At 49.9% G+C, this 15,563-nt stretch overlaps 1 protein-coding gene across 1 annotated transcript; it reads right to left on the bottom strand.

Annotated features, from left to right (window-relative positions):
• Nucleotides 1–3,874: 3,874 nt before the first annotated feature.
• Nucleotides 3,875–13,454, bottom strand: GLUL (glutamate-ammonia ligase). Its single transcript, XM_065409514.1, has 7 exons — nt 13,427–13,454; nt 9,254–9,421; nt 7,677–7,838; nt 6,540–6,686; nt 5,891–6,018; nt 5,444–5,643; nt 3,875–4,193 (listed from the first exon to the last, which is right to left on the bottom strand). Exons 2-7 carry the CDS (start codon nt 9,417–9,419, stop codon nt 3,875–3,877), a joined length of 1,122 nt encoding a protein of 373 aa, XP_065265586.1. The 5' UTR covers nt 9,420–9,421; nt 13,427–13,454.
• Between the last annotated feature and the right edge of the window lie 2,109 nt (nt 13,455–15,563).

Raw genomic sequence — 15,563 nt, 5'->3', positions numbered from 1 at the left:
CCCGATTTTATAGGGACAGTCCTGATTTTGGGGTCTTTTTCTTATATAGGCTTCTATTACCCCCCACCCACTGTCCCAATTTTTCACATTTGCTGTCTATTCACCCTAGCCACAACGGGCAGGGAGCTTGTCAAATCTCAAGCTTACCCAGGGTGAGGCCTGATCGGTGCTGGAGGGAAGATGTCCAATGAAATCCCAGGCTCTGTAGGACAGTGATGGGGGCAGGTGGGGGTGGGAGAATGCTTGACAGTGCTGAACTGACAGCCAGGATGGAGGGAGGAAGCACAGAAAGAACGGCGCTGGTGCTCCCGGTCACAGGGGTAAGGCGGAGATCATCACCACTCACGGCTGGTCATACGACACCCATGACACGTCTGACATGAGCAGGAATATTACCCCAAATTTGAATTTGGTCAAGAGTGTTAATCACTTTCTACTACCTTAAAGCCCCTCTGCACAATTCATTCTTCACTTGTGTTGCTGACATGTTCCACCCCGGAAGTAGCTGCATGTTAAAAACAGGGGAGTGATCCATAGGCAGCATATTACAGTAGCCCAAAACTATCCCAAAGCACTGTGATCTATGGGTAGACAAAGCATCATATGCAGGAGAGGATTCAGACTGGCCTTTAATAAGAACATGCACTTCCATAGCATCGCTAACCGAGGACAGACCCGGTTTATGATTTAAGCCACAGGCCACTCGTTAAGTAAGCAGCCTCCCCACGTTACCAGGACAGAAGAGGAGGGAGAGATGTTAAACTACCTTGTCCAAGGTCACGCAGCAAGCGTATTACACAGCTGGGACTAGAACTCACATTTCTGGCTCCCATTCCCTTAGCCTAGCTGCCAGCCCACACTGCCCCTCCAGGGAGGGCCACTTACACTTTAATCTCTGAGTTGTGCACCCATAGCAGGGCCGCTGCCATGAAGGGTGGCTTTGTGTGTGGAAAGCTGCTTTGTTGTTTTAGGAAAACAGGTGAGTCAGTGTTTAAGCAGAAATCCTCTCAGCTCTGAGGAGAGTTACGTTTTTCACCTTTATCGAAGCATTCAGGCTGGGATACTCACAGGAGCCAGGTCAGCATTTAATTCCCACAGCTCCTTGGCTTTGGGCACATAACTCTCCTCTGCACCTGTGAGAAGCCCAGCCTTGCACAAAGTACCATGGCCACAGTGGAGGACCCCACAAACCTCCAGCACAACAGAAAAACCTGAGTGAGCTGTACTCTTCCCCCCTCAGACAACCAGCATTCCTTGGGGTGTGTAATGGCCAAGCTTCCCCCTTCTCAACGGTGCCAGCACGATCAGGCCTAGTATGCCTTAGAGGCTAGAGCAACAGCCCATCTGAATCATGCATGCAGCCTTTCTTTTGATGGCTGGGGTTATGAAAGTCTTTGCTGCCATCCAGGCTGTATGGGGCAAACACTCATTTTCCCATCCATTCTTCTATTGAGGGATCTGGATAGTCAGACCCAGCTAGCCTGCTCTTATATTACCAGCCTTCACTTTTGGGAACCTGTTGGCATCTAGGCTACCACAGAACCCTAGGTACAAACTTGCCCCATGCACTGAGCACCAGGGTTTCTCCAGTAACATTATGTGAATTCTGTGAGGGCATCTCCTACCAGAGGCTATCTGGCACAACTAGGAAAGTAGATGCTTCACAGAGTCTTCCAAGGGGGTGGAGCTAGAGGTCACTTTCAACACATGGACTCTATAGTTTTAGGAAGGTGAGGCCCATCTCAAGTAGCATGGGAAGTTAAGAATGATAAACATTTGTCTAGAAAGATTATGTGTGTGATACACAAAAGTGCTTGCCCTTGGCTTAGCGGTTTCCACTGAAGTCAACAGTAAAATGCCCAAGATGGGAGCAGAGGAAGGCTAACATGGAGCATTTTTGAAAATCCCACCCTAGGAGTCTGACTTTTGAATTAGGAAATGTGTCATTAATTCTTTATCACAGTGACCCTGATCCCAAGTGAAACAGGCAGGATTTGCAGGCAGTCAACACCACTTAGGCCTTCTGTTTAGAAAATTGTATGAGGCAAGTCATTGCTACTAGCCCCGGGTTCCTGCATTAACCTCTTCTGAAGAGAAGGGGGTTTGATTTGTTGGACTCTTTCGGGGCAGACAACTAGAGGAAAGCTAATGTGAACAATAGCAGGTCACAGCCCCATTTCAGGTACACAGATGCAGGCATAATGAGCTGAATTTGGCCAAACGGCTTTGTAAAATGTGTTCTTACACAACTGAATGGCTTCAGATTTGGGGGGGCTTTTTAAATGAAGATCCCATGTCTGAGTTCCCCAGCTCATCCATGGTGGGTTGGCACCCCTACTTGGATTGTCCAGGAGTCTCCAGGAATTAAAGATTATGTCATGCAATGAAACCTACATCTGACCAAAATTGGCAACCCTAATCCCAAGAGTTCCTCCAGGCAAACGATGGCATTTTGCCCAGAGAATGAACGTGTGTGTCCAGGATTCCCCATCTTATCCCAGGAGAGAGAGGAAATCCAGGCTGAAATCCCTCCAGATAGCTAAGAGCCCACGCCCTGACATTTCAGAGGAATAAAACCACAGAGAGAAAGAAGTCAGAATTAAGGTTTTTTGTTATTATAAAAGAAACTATTTGTAAATCCAAATGCAATGGCATATACTGGCATCATCCAAAATCTCAGAACGTTTGAACCCACTAGGCATTCCCCTGAGAGAACTTAGGGGCAGCCTGGGGGGGGAGGGCAGGGTGGCACAGAGCCCCCTCATTAGTGTAGTCCTGGCTAGGTGGCAGGCAGTTTGCGTGCCTGGACATATCAACAGTTAACACCAATGGTCTCTGTAAAACTGTACAACTTTAGAAACCCTAAAAACATTATTAAAATCTAAAACTTGTTTCTTTTTATCAAAAGCCCTGCTTTAGTGACATGCTAATCCCACTGGAAAATAAAACACCCATGACCCCATCGCTAACACAGTTAAGTTGACCAGCCAACTCATAATTTAGAGCATCTTCTTGTGTTTCAGCCACGCCACGCGCCTGCATCAGCTCGAGTTTAAGTTTAAAAAAAAAAAAAAAAAAAAAGTCAGTCAACTTCCCTCCTGGACCCCCTCCCACCCCCCATTCTACCCTCTGCTCTAGCCCACGCTGGAGTTCCACCTCCAACAGTACCTTCAGGAACCCGCCTGCTCTAGCTGGCTGAGTTATTGGAACGTCTTTTTTTTTTTAAAAAATTTATATATAGTTTTTTTTGTTTTTACATTTAAATATAAAAAAATACTACTTCACTCTGTGTTATACACAGGAGATCGAGTGGCTTCCAATGACAGAGCAAGGAGGAATTTTGCTACCAGCTCCCACATTTAGCTGGGACAGCAGAATGCAAGAAGATGCCCAAGACTCTTATCAAAGCCAGAGAAGGGAAATTTCCCACCATGTGTAAGTGTGCAAAGGGGTCAGAATCTATCATAGCTGCTTTACTCCTTTCTCCCCCGAATAACTCTAATCCGAGGACAATTGGTCTATGGAGAGCTGAGTTATGTATGTCGTTATCATGGGAGTTAGACTCTCTTGGGCAAAACCCACTACAGCCTCTTGTCCATCCACCTTCCTTCAGCCTATCACCCTGTGTCCATGGAAGCCACTGGGTCCTATCAGACATACAGATGAATTAGACAAAACAGTGGTTAAAATTCTTCTCTAACGCACACTCCTCCTCTCAAGCATCAACAATGAGACATCAACAAGAACTAAATGCTCCCTCCCCCCAACACAACAAGAGTTACTGGGACACAAACAAAGTGGTAACTTGTGCCCTCAAAATTACATCTAGAAGGGACATTTGGGGGTAGGCGGTGTCTGTCGGGGGGCAGTCCACTTAGTTCTTGTACTCAAAGGGCTCATCCCCGGTTTCGCTGAGAAGACATGTACGGATTAGTGCCTCCGTCACAGCATAAGGGTCGCAGTTGGCAGAGGGCCGGCGGTCCTCGAAGTAGCCCTGCTTTTCTTGGCCCACATTTCTGGGGATACGGATACTGGCCCCACGGTTGGCCACGCCAGCAGAGAATTCGTGGATGCTGGATGTCTCGTGGAAGCCTGTCAGGCGCCTGGCGTTGTCCAGCCCCCCTTTTGGGTCGTAAGCGCGGATATGGTACTGGTGCCGTTTGCTGAGCTTCTCAATGGCCTCTTCTATATGCCTGGAGACAGAAGGCGGGAGGTTGTGAGCCTTTGGCAAGAACACTGGCTGTGCTGCTGTTCACTTGGCCATGGATAATGCTGGCAGGAACTCACCCACTTGGCTTTCTCCCACACCCCACCCAAGCACACAAATCCCATGTTTCAGTCCCTTATCTGCAAGCATTCCCATTCCAGCTAGTACCAGCCATGGGACCCTTCCTCTCATGGATAGTGAGTTTCTTTGGGAAACTGAATCCACTGTATCACTTGGTTACATGGTTCAAATCCTACTTTCCTACAGCTAGTTCCCCTGCATGTGGGGCTGGGTGTTTTCCCCTCCTTGCCTATTCTGACCAGTGAGGCTCTCAGAATTTTTGGGGGGATCCCAAAGGCAGGTAAGACTCTCACTGACTGGAAGTAAAGAACATTACAGCTTGTGGGGGTACCAGTTAGAACCAATAATTTGACTGAGTTGCATTGCCACTAAATATGCCTGGTAAATTTATCCTTGGGAAGACACAGGTTGTGCTTCGACACGTTTTATTATTTCGGAAGCTTATGAGTTCTGCAAGTGTAGTGATAATCTGAATGCACTCATTGAAGTTACGGGGGAGGAGTGGGCAGAGAAATGCCCAAGTGGATCCTTAACAGAATTCCATTGTACTTGAAAAGTACAATCTAGTCCCTGAAAAACAAAGTCCCAGACTCTCAAGTACAGTGAAATCTGTAAGCCAATGGTCTAAGAATAGTCCAATCTGAATCTACTTTCAATATTTGGCCTTGTTTACAGTGAGGCAGAAATTCTCCCTCCTTTGGTCTAGCACGAGATAAACTCCTACTATAGACGGAGTACAGGCCTTTTTTCAGAGGTGGGTAATCCAGTGTTAGACAGTGGTAAGAACAGCTGCCCCTTGTCTATTAGCACTTCCACCATTGCTAGTGTTGGTGGAACTGTACCAGTGTTAGACCACTACTGGGGGGAATTTCCTCAGTCTTCAGTGCAGACAACCTCTGGGTGCAACAGCTACAGTGGGAAGGGAGTTCAGTTCCAGGTAATTAAAAAAAAAAAAAAAATCTAGAATCTCTGGGGGGTATTCAAGCCAAAAATCTCTTGCATGGAGCAAGACATGTCACTATTCCCCTGGCAAGCCAACTAGTGCCTCAGGTGCAGTCTCAGCTCTGTAGAAGTCTTGCTGCTGTTGGTAAAGTCCACTTTCCCTAGCTGAGTTTGCCAGACTGATGCAACTAGCCCAGTTGCAGAGAAACTTACTTGAGGCCTCCTTCCTCCCTCATGGACTTGGTGCTGAAGTTGGTGTGGCAACCGGCTCCATTCCAATTCCCAGAGATGGGTTTGGGATCGAAGGACACGATTACCCCAAAGTCTTCACACACCCGATGTAGGATGAAGCGTGCAATCCAGAGGTGATCCCCCATCTCAATCCCTTCGCACGGGCCCACCTGGAATTCCCACTACAGAGAGCAGACAGAAAAGAAAAGAAAAAAAAAAAAAAAAACCCAACCATTGGCTTAGTCTGGTGAAGAACCATTTGCTGCAAGATGCTGTTCACCCCCTCTGCACCCTCCCGCACTCTCAACATTTGCAAAGCCCCAGGGTACATACTGACTGCAGCGGCAGAGTTTAGCAGCATGAGCTTCTGCATTGCATCATTGGCTGGTGCCAGCTGACTGCAATGGCAGGTGAAGCCAAAGTAGTTACCTGTGCAGGCATCACTTCTGCATTTGTTCCTCCAATTTTAACACCAGCATAGAGACATGCACGATAATGCGCTTCCACAATGTCTCTGCCATAGGCCTTGTCTGCTCCTACGCCGCAGTAATATGGACCTGCAGTAGCACAGAGCACAAGAAAGGTGAACATAGTCTTCAAATAGCTTGTGATTGAGTGCAGTGAAGAGCACAGAGTAGTTAGGAAAGGGTTCTCAGAAGGCACAGGTCGCAGGAAAGTCTCTATACTGCTTTCATTTGGGGTAACAGTAGAACAAAGTACCTCCAGAGCGTGACTCCAGTCAGAGTCAGTGGGACTTGGGCTCCTACTTCTGAAAACCCTGCCCAACTGGTCATATTTAAATGAATTGCAGACTAATGGAACTAACACTGGATATGTGTCTGGTCTATATGTCATAAGATTACCATACAGCCACTAAAAATTACTTTCATTGTTTAGTTTTGGTCATTGTCAGCATAGCTTTTGGTGATCCAGTTTTAGCAACTCCTTGAATCTTTCATCTCACTTTAAACATTTCCAATTAATCCCATTAATTAGTGATTGATAACATTATGATTTGGGGTTAAGTATTCATGAGATCTCTTATTCCTACTTCAGATATTAACTCCTGGAAGCTTACCCTGGGGCCCAGGGAAGCCATTGGAAGGCCAGCCAAATGGATGTCCATCTGTCCCAAGAAGAGTGTATTCCTGCTCCATCCCAAACCAGGGGATCTGGTTGGACACCATATCCATAATCCGTTTACAGGTATGCCGGAGGTTTGACTCTAGAATGGAAGAAAAGCACAAAACTTATTAGCTCACCAATGTTTTAGCCACAAACAAAAACCTCTGACATGTGAGATGTAGCCTGGTCATGGACGAGTAGCTTCTAGCTACTGGTAAAAAAAAGGAGTCCGGTGAGCTGCTCTGGTGGAACAGCTCAGATTCTTATCCCACCATGGAAGCTATGACTTGCCAATGTATTCTGGACAAAGCCACTACCATACAGGCTGTCTGGGGGACTCATTTCCCCACCCAGACCTCTAGGGAAGCCCAGAAATTCAAACCCAAAGAGACTGCCCTGTGACCATCATCATTAGCCAATATACGATCTAAGTGGTAGGTAGGGCTGCTGGCCTTAAATAGTGGGTGCTCCTATTGGTTGTTGATGCCATCTTATGGACTTCCTTGTACTGTTCCATAATGTTCTTAGTCTCTTGAACCATATGCTGGCAATCATGTGCACAGAAGCTACTCGTCCATGACCAGGCCTACATCTCACATGTCAGAGGTTTTGTTCCTTCAGGTTCACATTATTCCCACCAATCAGTGATACCACGCAATTCACTTCTTTCCCCACTCCCTTCCATGCTGCCCCATAGAATGATTTCCCAGTCCCCACATCCCTCCCAGCATTGGAGTTCCTCTTTACGAGTCCTTCAATATTCCCAAGCACTGACCTATGTCATACTCTTCCATCTCCGTGTTGCCAGTGACAAGAGAGGCTAGACCAGAATAGATAAACATCTAAGCTAGTTTGTCCTTTGGTGTTGCCTACTGTATCTTGTTTTCTTTATAGCCAAGCTCTTCAGGGCAGGAATATCTGTATGTCTTGTACAGTGTTAATGCATTAATGGTGTTTGGTAAAGTCTTCCATTAACTACTGTTCTGACAGTTACCCCTCCACGCACCCTCCTCTACTCCAAGAGGGAGCAAGCCTTCTCACCCCTCCCAGAACTACTGCAGCCACTCTCGGGGGAGGCACTGCACCATACCTGCTGACTTGCGGTTGTACTTGAAGACCTCACAAAGAACCAGCTTGTTGGGGTCCTTGCGGAAAGGGTCCCGGAACATGGCAGCAGGGAGAAGGTACATGTCACTGTTTGAACCCTCAGACTGGAAGGTGCTAGAGCCGTCAAAGTTCCACTCAGGTAGATCTAGAGCAAGAGAGAAAAATTCACCCCTTTAGGTTAGCAGCTTTCCATAACCACCAAGATGAGTTCACCGGCTGATTCAGCACGACCATTGTGCAAAAAAGATTGCTTGTTAAAGAACACTGGCACACACTGTACTTTGTTGATTTTGCTCCCATTGAAAGATGGGGTGAGGGAATTGCTCTTTGCTACCCTGTGGAAAAACAAAAAGCTGGGACATCAGCGAAGTCCGATTCAGCTAACTGCACTGCAGACGTCCTTGACGAACACTTCCTATCTTGTAGCCAACACGCTATGGTAAGATGAAGACCCCGATGGGTTTCCCTAGCCAAAACAAAAGGAATCAGGGAGATGCTATAAGTCAAAAGGAATGAGAGAGGGAGTCCGGTGTCCTCAGTTGTCTCCAGACTGCTGGACGGCCCTGAAACACGCTCCTCCACATTGATGCAACTGCACAGACCTGGTGAAGGGAACCTTGGGAGACTGCACAAGGCCTAGAGCTGCCTGAAGGGGGAATATCATCAATTGGATAGTCCAGTGATTGTGGGGAGAGAACATCCCCTTTACACTACCTATGCCCCTCCAGTTGAGCATGGCTTAGGCCCCCCACTGAATACTGCTTTTGCAGTGCGAGCACATGTGAAGCAGCTGTGAAGAAATTAACTCTGCCCCCATTGTTATCCTCTTCCATGTGCTATGGGTGCCAAACAAGCTGTGCCAGCCACTTCCTCGGTGAGGAAGGGAGATAATTCTGATTGCTCATGCACAGTACTTTGGTTTTATAACTGTCCTGGCCAGTGCCATGGCAACAAGTGAAGAAATCCGAATGCTATTATCATGTCAGTTGGGGCTGTTTGTTCTGAGACACACAAGCTCTTAATTACACTGGATATACTATCTTCCCATCGTTTCCTTCCTGCCATCTCCCCAGGGCCAGAAGAGCTTTACAGGTAAAGAGCCAGCAGGCTGGGAATACCCTGCAGACAGACACCCCTTTAGCGCAGATGGGGACACGTCACCGATTCCCGGCTCTACTTACACCTCTGCCCCACAAGGAGAAGAGTGGTCTTCCAGATCTCCTTCCACATCAGGAGATTATGAAGTGCATCTCGCTCAGCCTGTCCACTTTCCCAAACACACACCAGGAGCGAGGTGGGAGCTATCCCACATCACGCACTCGATACAAAGAACTCAAGGGCGGGAATGCACTGACTGTCTCTGGTCCAGATTTCCCCCATGTGGGAGAGACACCCCCACTCCCAACTCAAAGAGAAGGAGCTTTGTCTTCCAACAGCACAGCAGCGTTTTACAGCTCTGTGGTCAGATGCTTGAACCCAAGCCAAACCCTATATTGCTGCAAACCCACTGGGTGCAACTGCTTGTAGTCCCAGCATTCACCCATACACCTGCCCTCTTACCTTCAATGCTCTTGGGCTCTTGGTCCAGCGTCCGGGTTTTACAGCGCAGGTGCTCCCCAGTCCCATCAATCCAGATGTACATAGCTTGCACCTTTTCACCCTGAGGCAGCTTCATGTACATCTGCTTTATAGCTTTGCTCAGGTGGGAACTCGCTGAGGTGGCCATGGCTGTGGGGTGTGTTACTGGGGTCCTGCCAGGAGGGGAGGGAAAAGCCAACCATGAATATTTCTGTGTTCCGAATGGGTTCTCACACCCTTATACAAGAGAATGACCAAGTGGGAGATCTTCACAGCTCAGCAACAGAAGAGATGTGTGCACTGAGTGTCCCCTAGACAGTTATGCTGGAATATCCCAGACAGCGTCATAGCTGATTACACCAGTTGTGAATCTGAATACAGTAGATTACACTATAGGAAACAGACAGTGTATCAATACGGCAATTCAATAACATGGTTTGGGACCAGCTACAACAATCATTTGGTTTCAAAGATTTCCTGTGGTCTCAGGATATCCGAGATCTCATCTACTGAGGGGTTGGGTCCTGCCCTGGCAGCTGATGGACTTGGTCTTTTCCCTCTCTAGCTATTATGATCATTAAGAGATCAGCAGCCCCTCAGAAGGGCTCCTTGACTCCACTGTGAACTCTTCACTCACAAAATGCAATTTCAGAACATACATTGCCCTGGAGCAGCGTTTTTGCCCACTTTGGCTTAGACAGGGCCTTCTGTGGTCCTTCCCCATTCCAGTAAGGACCATTTGCCAGAGACAGCTCCATTTCCAGGCCATGTGATCTGAAGATATACAATACTGTTATCTAAGTAAGATGAGAGGGGCCCCTAACTACAGCCCAAGGCAAAGTAAGTAACCTTTGAACAGCAGAGACTCAAGAGGCCTCTCAGCCATGGAGCATCTGGAGGCAGAGGAGCCCTGCTCACATACAGGGAGAGCTGTAGCAGATTCAGAGGATGCAACTGGAGGTCACTGGGGATCTTTTACATCCCCCTGGCTCTGCATACTTGGGGCAAAAGCCCCTGACTCTGAGAAGTAGCTGCTTTGGCTGAAGACACTGTACTCCCTTGTCCCATATGAGGAATGCAGATTTGCCTCTGTCACACCAGCAGCTGTGCCGGGCGTCATGGAGCCCTGCTGGCCCTTGCCAACCCTATCCCAGCCTTCCCAGCAGGCCCCCGAGTCGAGCCCTCTCTGGTACTCTCAGAAGCAGCCACCCCTCTGACCGGCACAGACAAGATTTTGTTCAGCCCCTTCCCTGCCTTTATTTATTTCTTGGCAATAAAAGCAGCACTGCGGTGACTCGAGCCTGGAAACAGCTGGGGTCTCAGAACCAGCCTGCTTCGCCCCTACAACTGGCCAGAAGGCAGACCACCCCCCATGATACAAACCTCCCTGGATTCCCCTTCCCTCTCTGCATCCCCCTTGCTGTCACTGCATTTATTGCCCATTTGATTTCATGCCTCTAGGGTGGCAGTCCAGGTTTGGGCCTGTAAAAGCTTCCAACTGAAGGACCCACTGCTGCCCCCCACGGCTTCTCTTTATGGTCAGCGAAGAAATTTGATCTATGGCTGTTTCTCTCTTCACGCAAATCCCTCCTCCCCTGTTCTCCTTCCTTAGGAGCCTGCACTCCCGGTTTTTTAAGGAAACTGCTAAGGAGCCTTGTGCAGAGCAACGGTGAGGAGATCTTCTGTCCCAGAAAGCTCCAGCAAAGAGAAGCCCCTTAGAAGATCTTGAGCGACCTAGTTTCCCCTCCCCTTTACAGAGCTAAATCGGAGCTGCCCCCTGGAGTGGCTGCTTCGGAGACATAAAGCAGCCAAACACAGCAGCGAAAGGGGAGCTATGCCGGCGTACCCGCCCCAGACACCATCAGGAATAAAGGTACCACACACCCAGCCGTCCCTTTGTCGTCAAGGCAGGAATCTCCCTGCTCGAGGAATCGGAGACTGACTGGAAGCAAGACAATGAAATAGGGAAACACACGGAGAGGCATTTCAGGAAAAGACAAGTTCCATCCGCAAAGTCACCTTTTAATACAGCCTTGCAGACCCGAGCCCCCTGTGAGACCCAGCCCTGCGGGATTTCTCTGGCGCTGTACAAATAGCCTGCCAGACGCAGGGTGCATTGATTTAAGAGGAGCAGGGGCAGGGCCATCCTCTAAGGGAAAGCAGCAAAACCCAACAACGCCACATTAAGCAAAGCGTCCTCCTAGCCCACCCCACTGCCTGTGAACAGCATCAAAGCAGCCTGGAGCACCCCCGCCCTCCCAATCCCATACGCGGGGCGACACATTCCCAGTACACGTCCCCCCGCAAAGCTACCCAATGCATGGGAGAGAACGGGCAGAGATTTGCCATCACCCCCGCCCCGTGGGAACAGAAGCAGTTACCTTGGCTACTGAGCAGGGAGAGGAGATGCAGAGGAGAGGCAGGCTGGGTGGACTGATGGGCGAGTACTCACTTTCCCCGAGATGCTCCCATGCTAGGCTCTGGAGAAGCCAGCTCCCTGCTCGCCCATTTATCGGCTGCCCGTGCCGGCCCCCGGGCTGTCCGATTGGCTTCCTCAAGACGTGAGCACGACACGATCAGCTGATGGGCGGCCCGTGGATCCCAGCCATTGGGCCAGCGAAGACAGGGCGAAGGGGGCGGGAGGGAGAGAGGAGAGCAGAGCTGGGCTGGGCTGGCAGGGGGGAGCGGGGAAAGCGGAAAACAAGAGCGAGCTCCTGCTGGGCCGGGGGACCCCGCCTTCTCCAGCAGGGAGAGGAAAACAAGCTCAGTGCAGCAGCAGGCGGAGAATGAATTGCCTGCTCCTGAAGCCGCACACTGGCTCCTTTGTGCATGCCCTGGCCCCCTCTGCCGGAGCCTGCTCCCACAGCAGCCTCTGCCGGAGCCCTGCGAGTCCATCCCGAGAGCGCTGTGGGCCGGTTCTCACTGTGCCCCGTTTCAAAACAAAGGAAGCACCCCAGAGACAGCGGCTCTGGGACTCTGCTGGCGCTGCCGCCCGAGGAAGGTGCGGCTCTGGGTTTGCATTGTAATTCCGGTAACAGTAAAACTCTGTTTAGGGTGAAGTTTGCCTCCCCCTTCTCCCACTGGATTCCCAGCATTGCAGATCTCCGGCTGTCTGCTTACACTCCCTGTGCCGCTCTTTTCTGGCAAGCAAGAACTCTCCCCAGGCACTAGGTGCTTCTGGGGAGGGAAAGGCCAAGCCGGGTTTAGAAAGCAGGGGGAGGGGGTTGTTTTTCCCCCTCTAACGGTTCTTGGAAAGTGGGGACAGGATCAACTCTCCCTGCTATCCAAAGTGGTAATGTTAACAGCTGCCCTTTCTTTATATAACTGCATGCACAAAAACAAGCCGCGCTCGCTAAACAGGGCAGAGGGGAAAGCTGTCTGACTAGGACACCCAAAGGTTTACTGGGCAGCGGTGGGGAGCGCTAGCCTAGTACCCAGCTTCCCCCCCCCGGCTATACAAAAACAACAGAGCTTTGACCACATTAATTTTAATTTCAGATCCTGGCTCCGCAGGGAGGAGGGGGAATGGAGTTCAGGGCGGCTGACATCCTAGGACTGGGGATGGCAGGGAAGCGCACAGCGGTCGGTATGGCCTGCTAGAAGGGCTGGCCAGTATTTTTCCATCCTGTGAATGGTCTCTTCTCCCACTTCTGCTCTGTCCTCCTCACTTTCCAGCACATTCATAAGAATCAGGATTCAGCGGCCACTGCAGCTATCACAGCAGTGCACCATTTGCATTCAATTTGCCTCCCCTCCCCGTCACAAGAGGCACTGGGGCTGCTCCCTGAATTGCCTTAGAACAGGGGTGGGCAAACTTTTTGGCCCAAGGGCCACATCTGGGTATGGAAATTGTACGGTGGGCCATGAATGCTCATAAAATTGGGGGTTGGGGTGCAGGAGGGAGTGAGGGCTTCATCTGGGGGTGCGGGCTCTGGGGGGCAGCTAGAAATGAGGAGTTCAGGGTGCAGGAGGGGGCTTCGGGCTGGGGCAGCAGGTTGGGGTGTGGGGGCTTCAGCTGGGGGTGCAAGCTTGGGCTGAGGGGTTGGGGTGCAGGAGGGTGCTCTGGGCTAGGCCCGAGGGGTTCTGGAGGTGGGAGGGGGATCAGGGCTGGGACACATGAGGTGGTCAGGGGTGCAGGCTCTGGGTGGCGCTTACCTCAAGCAGCTCCCAGAAGCAGCGGCATGTCCCCCCTCTGGCTCCTACGTGGAGATGCATCCAGGTGGCCAGTTCCCAGCCAGTGGGAGCTGCGGGGGCAGCACTTGGGGCGGAGGCAACGTGCGGAGCCCTCTGGCTGCCCCTACGCATAAGAGCTGGAGCAGGGACATGCCGCTGCTTCTGGGAGCCGTGCAGAGCCACGGCACGTGTGGAGCGGGGCAAGCCCCAGACCCCGTTCCCCAGCAGGAGCTGGAGGGCCAGATTAAAATGTCTGAAGGGCTGGATGTGGCCCCTGGACTGTAGTTTGCCCACCCCTGCCTTAGCATAATCTCAGAATGTGGGGGGAGAGGTAAATGAATTTCTTAGCCCCTTAGAAATCCAAACCCTGCAAGTACAAAGGCTCAGAGACCCGAACTTCACCAAGATTCTCCCCTCCCCCCTCCTCCCCCCCACCCCAAAATGAGCTCTCCAGCACAAACACTGCTCTCACTTTTCTCAGCTTCTACCTATTTCAAAGAGGAAATCTGATTGCCACTGCTCCCAGCTCTTTGGGCATCCAGGGGGCACCATCAGCAAGGTGGTGGCAGGTAGGATGGCACTGCACATCCCTAACGCTAGCTGTAGTCAGAGGGGACCAGATCCTCAGTGGGTACAAAGTGGGATAGTGTCACTGAAGTCTATGGAGCTGTGTCAATTCACGGGTAGTGTGTACCCCTTAACAGCCTGAATTCCTCCTTGGAAAAGGGATGGCAGCATTTATACGGAGAGCCAATTATTTTGCACGTCAGCTCAGAGAGGGCAATAAAAGCATGTTACTTCCCCAGAGTTAGTCCCAAGGCTGATGTCTATATACTCTCCCCATCACCTGAGTGAGAAATAGGTACACATGTTTCTTTAGCATTTTGGAGGAAGAGTCAAGGGACATGGCCCCAGACCTGACCTCTCCTCCAACATGCAATTTCCTGGAGCCTAGAAAGCCCAGGTTTAAATGTTAGATACAAAAACCAAAGGGATGCATTAAATCCAGCATACCTGTAACCAGCTGGCTTGATACCAGGATTTGAACCCAGGCCTTTCAGCACTAAAAGCACAAGCTTGTACTGCTTAGCTATAGCACTACAATAGCCAGCTGCCAGCCATAGCCAATCAAAGCTCTTATGCAGTGCAGTCATTACAGAAAGATCCCCACCCTGCTCTTATGGGTTAAGCAGGTACCTGCTATCAGACATGAAAGAGAGGTAGTGAGGCTATGACTGCATTGCCTCAGTTCTCCTTTGATGTTTGTTTCCTACTCCTTTCTAACAGCTCCATTTCACTCCTCATCCTGCGCATGCATTGTTGCTGTTCACATCCACTTTTCAGAAGCTGATGCTGAGTGACCTGTTTTACTCCTGACTCAAACCATAGACAGATAAACTGGCACATTGTACTAGAATAGAGGGCAGGTCAGATTCGGTCATTTGAAAAAAATAGATTAAGTATCAGATGTTGGGAAGAGATCATGTCAGTCCACGCCTGAGCCAGCATTCCTGCTGTAGAACTGGACTCGGGAGACTGCAGCAGAAAGATCAACCCAGCAAATGAGGGGTGTTTGTAATTAAAGGTGCATTGGACCCGGGTTATATTCAAGTCTGTTTTTCTCAGGTCTGCAGTGAGGGTGCATCAGGAAAATACTAGCTTGGATGGCTAAAGCTTCTCTGAAATAGACAAGTAGTAAGTTGCAAATAAGCTCAGTTTATTGATGCAAATAACCCTCCCCCACTTCAATCTATTTTAAATCTCATTGTTTTCTAGATTTCAAGAGTCCTGGTGTTTAATTAGAGTGATCGGAAGATTCCAGGGTATTAAAAGCCTCTTCATGCATCACCTGGTATTTGTTAGTTGATTTCTTCCCCCTGGGGAAATTCCAGAAGAGATTCTCCCCAATCTCTGTTTCCAAGACTCTCACGGTTATTCAATGCCTGTTGTTTCACATTGGAACAGACACGTTCAGTGAAAATAGCCCTGTGCTATGCTGCATTCTGCACACTCTGCTCAGTATTCATTCCACCTCCCAGCCACTCTTCTCTTATTCAGGAATTGTTTACAGGGAAGAGAGAGAAAGGCCTGGCTCAGCAGGTGTAAGGACAGTGCCTCT

The sequence above is a fragment of the Emys orbicularis genome, chromosome 8 (genome assembly GCF_028017835.1).
Source record: "Emys orbicularis isolate rEmyOrb1 chromosome 8, rEmyOrb1.hap1, whole genome shotgun sequence".
In the NCBI taxonomy this organism is placed as follows: Eukaryota; Metazoa; Chordata; order Testudines; family Emydidae; genus Emys; species Emys orbicularis.
Note: the sequence above shows the minus strand (reverse complement) of the source record. Positions and strands in the feature narration are given on the sequence as shown.

What these genes read in the sequence shown, in the direction of transcription:
- GLUL (XM_065409514.1), bottom strand. Translation starts at nt 9,419, where the DNA reads ATGGCCACCTCAGCGAGTTCCCACCTGAGCAAAGCTATAAAGCAGATG. An exon ending in AGAGCCCAAGAGCATTGAAG is followed by an intron (nt 7,839 to 9,253) that starts GTAAGAGGGCAG and finishes CTCTTGCTCTAG; the next exon opens with ATCTACCTGAGTGGAACTTT. An exon ending in GTACAACCGCAAGTCAGCAG is followed by an intron (nt 6,687 to 7,676) that starts GTATGGTGCAGT and finishes CTTCCATTCTAG; the next exon opens with AGTCAAACCTCCGGCATACC.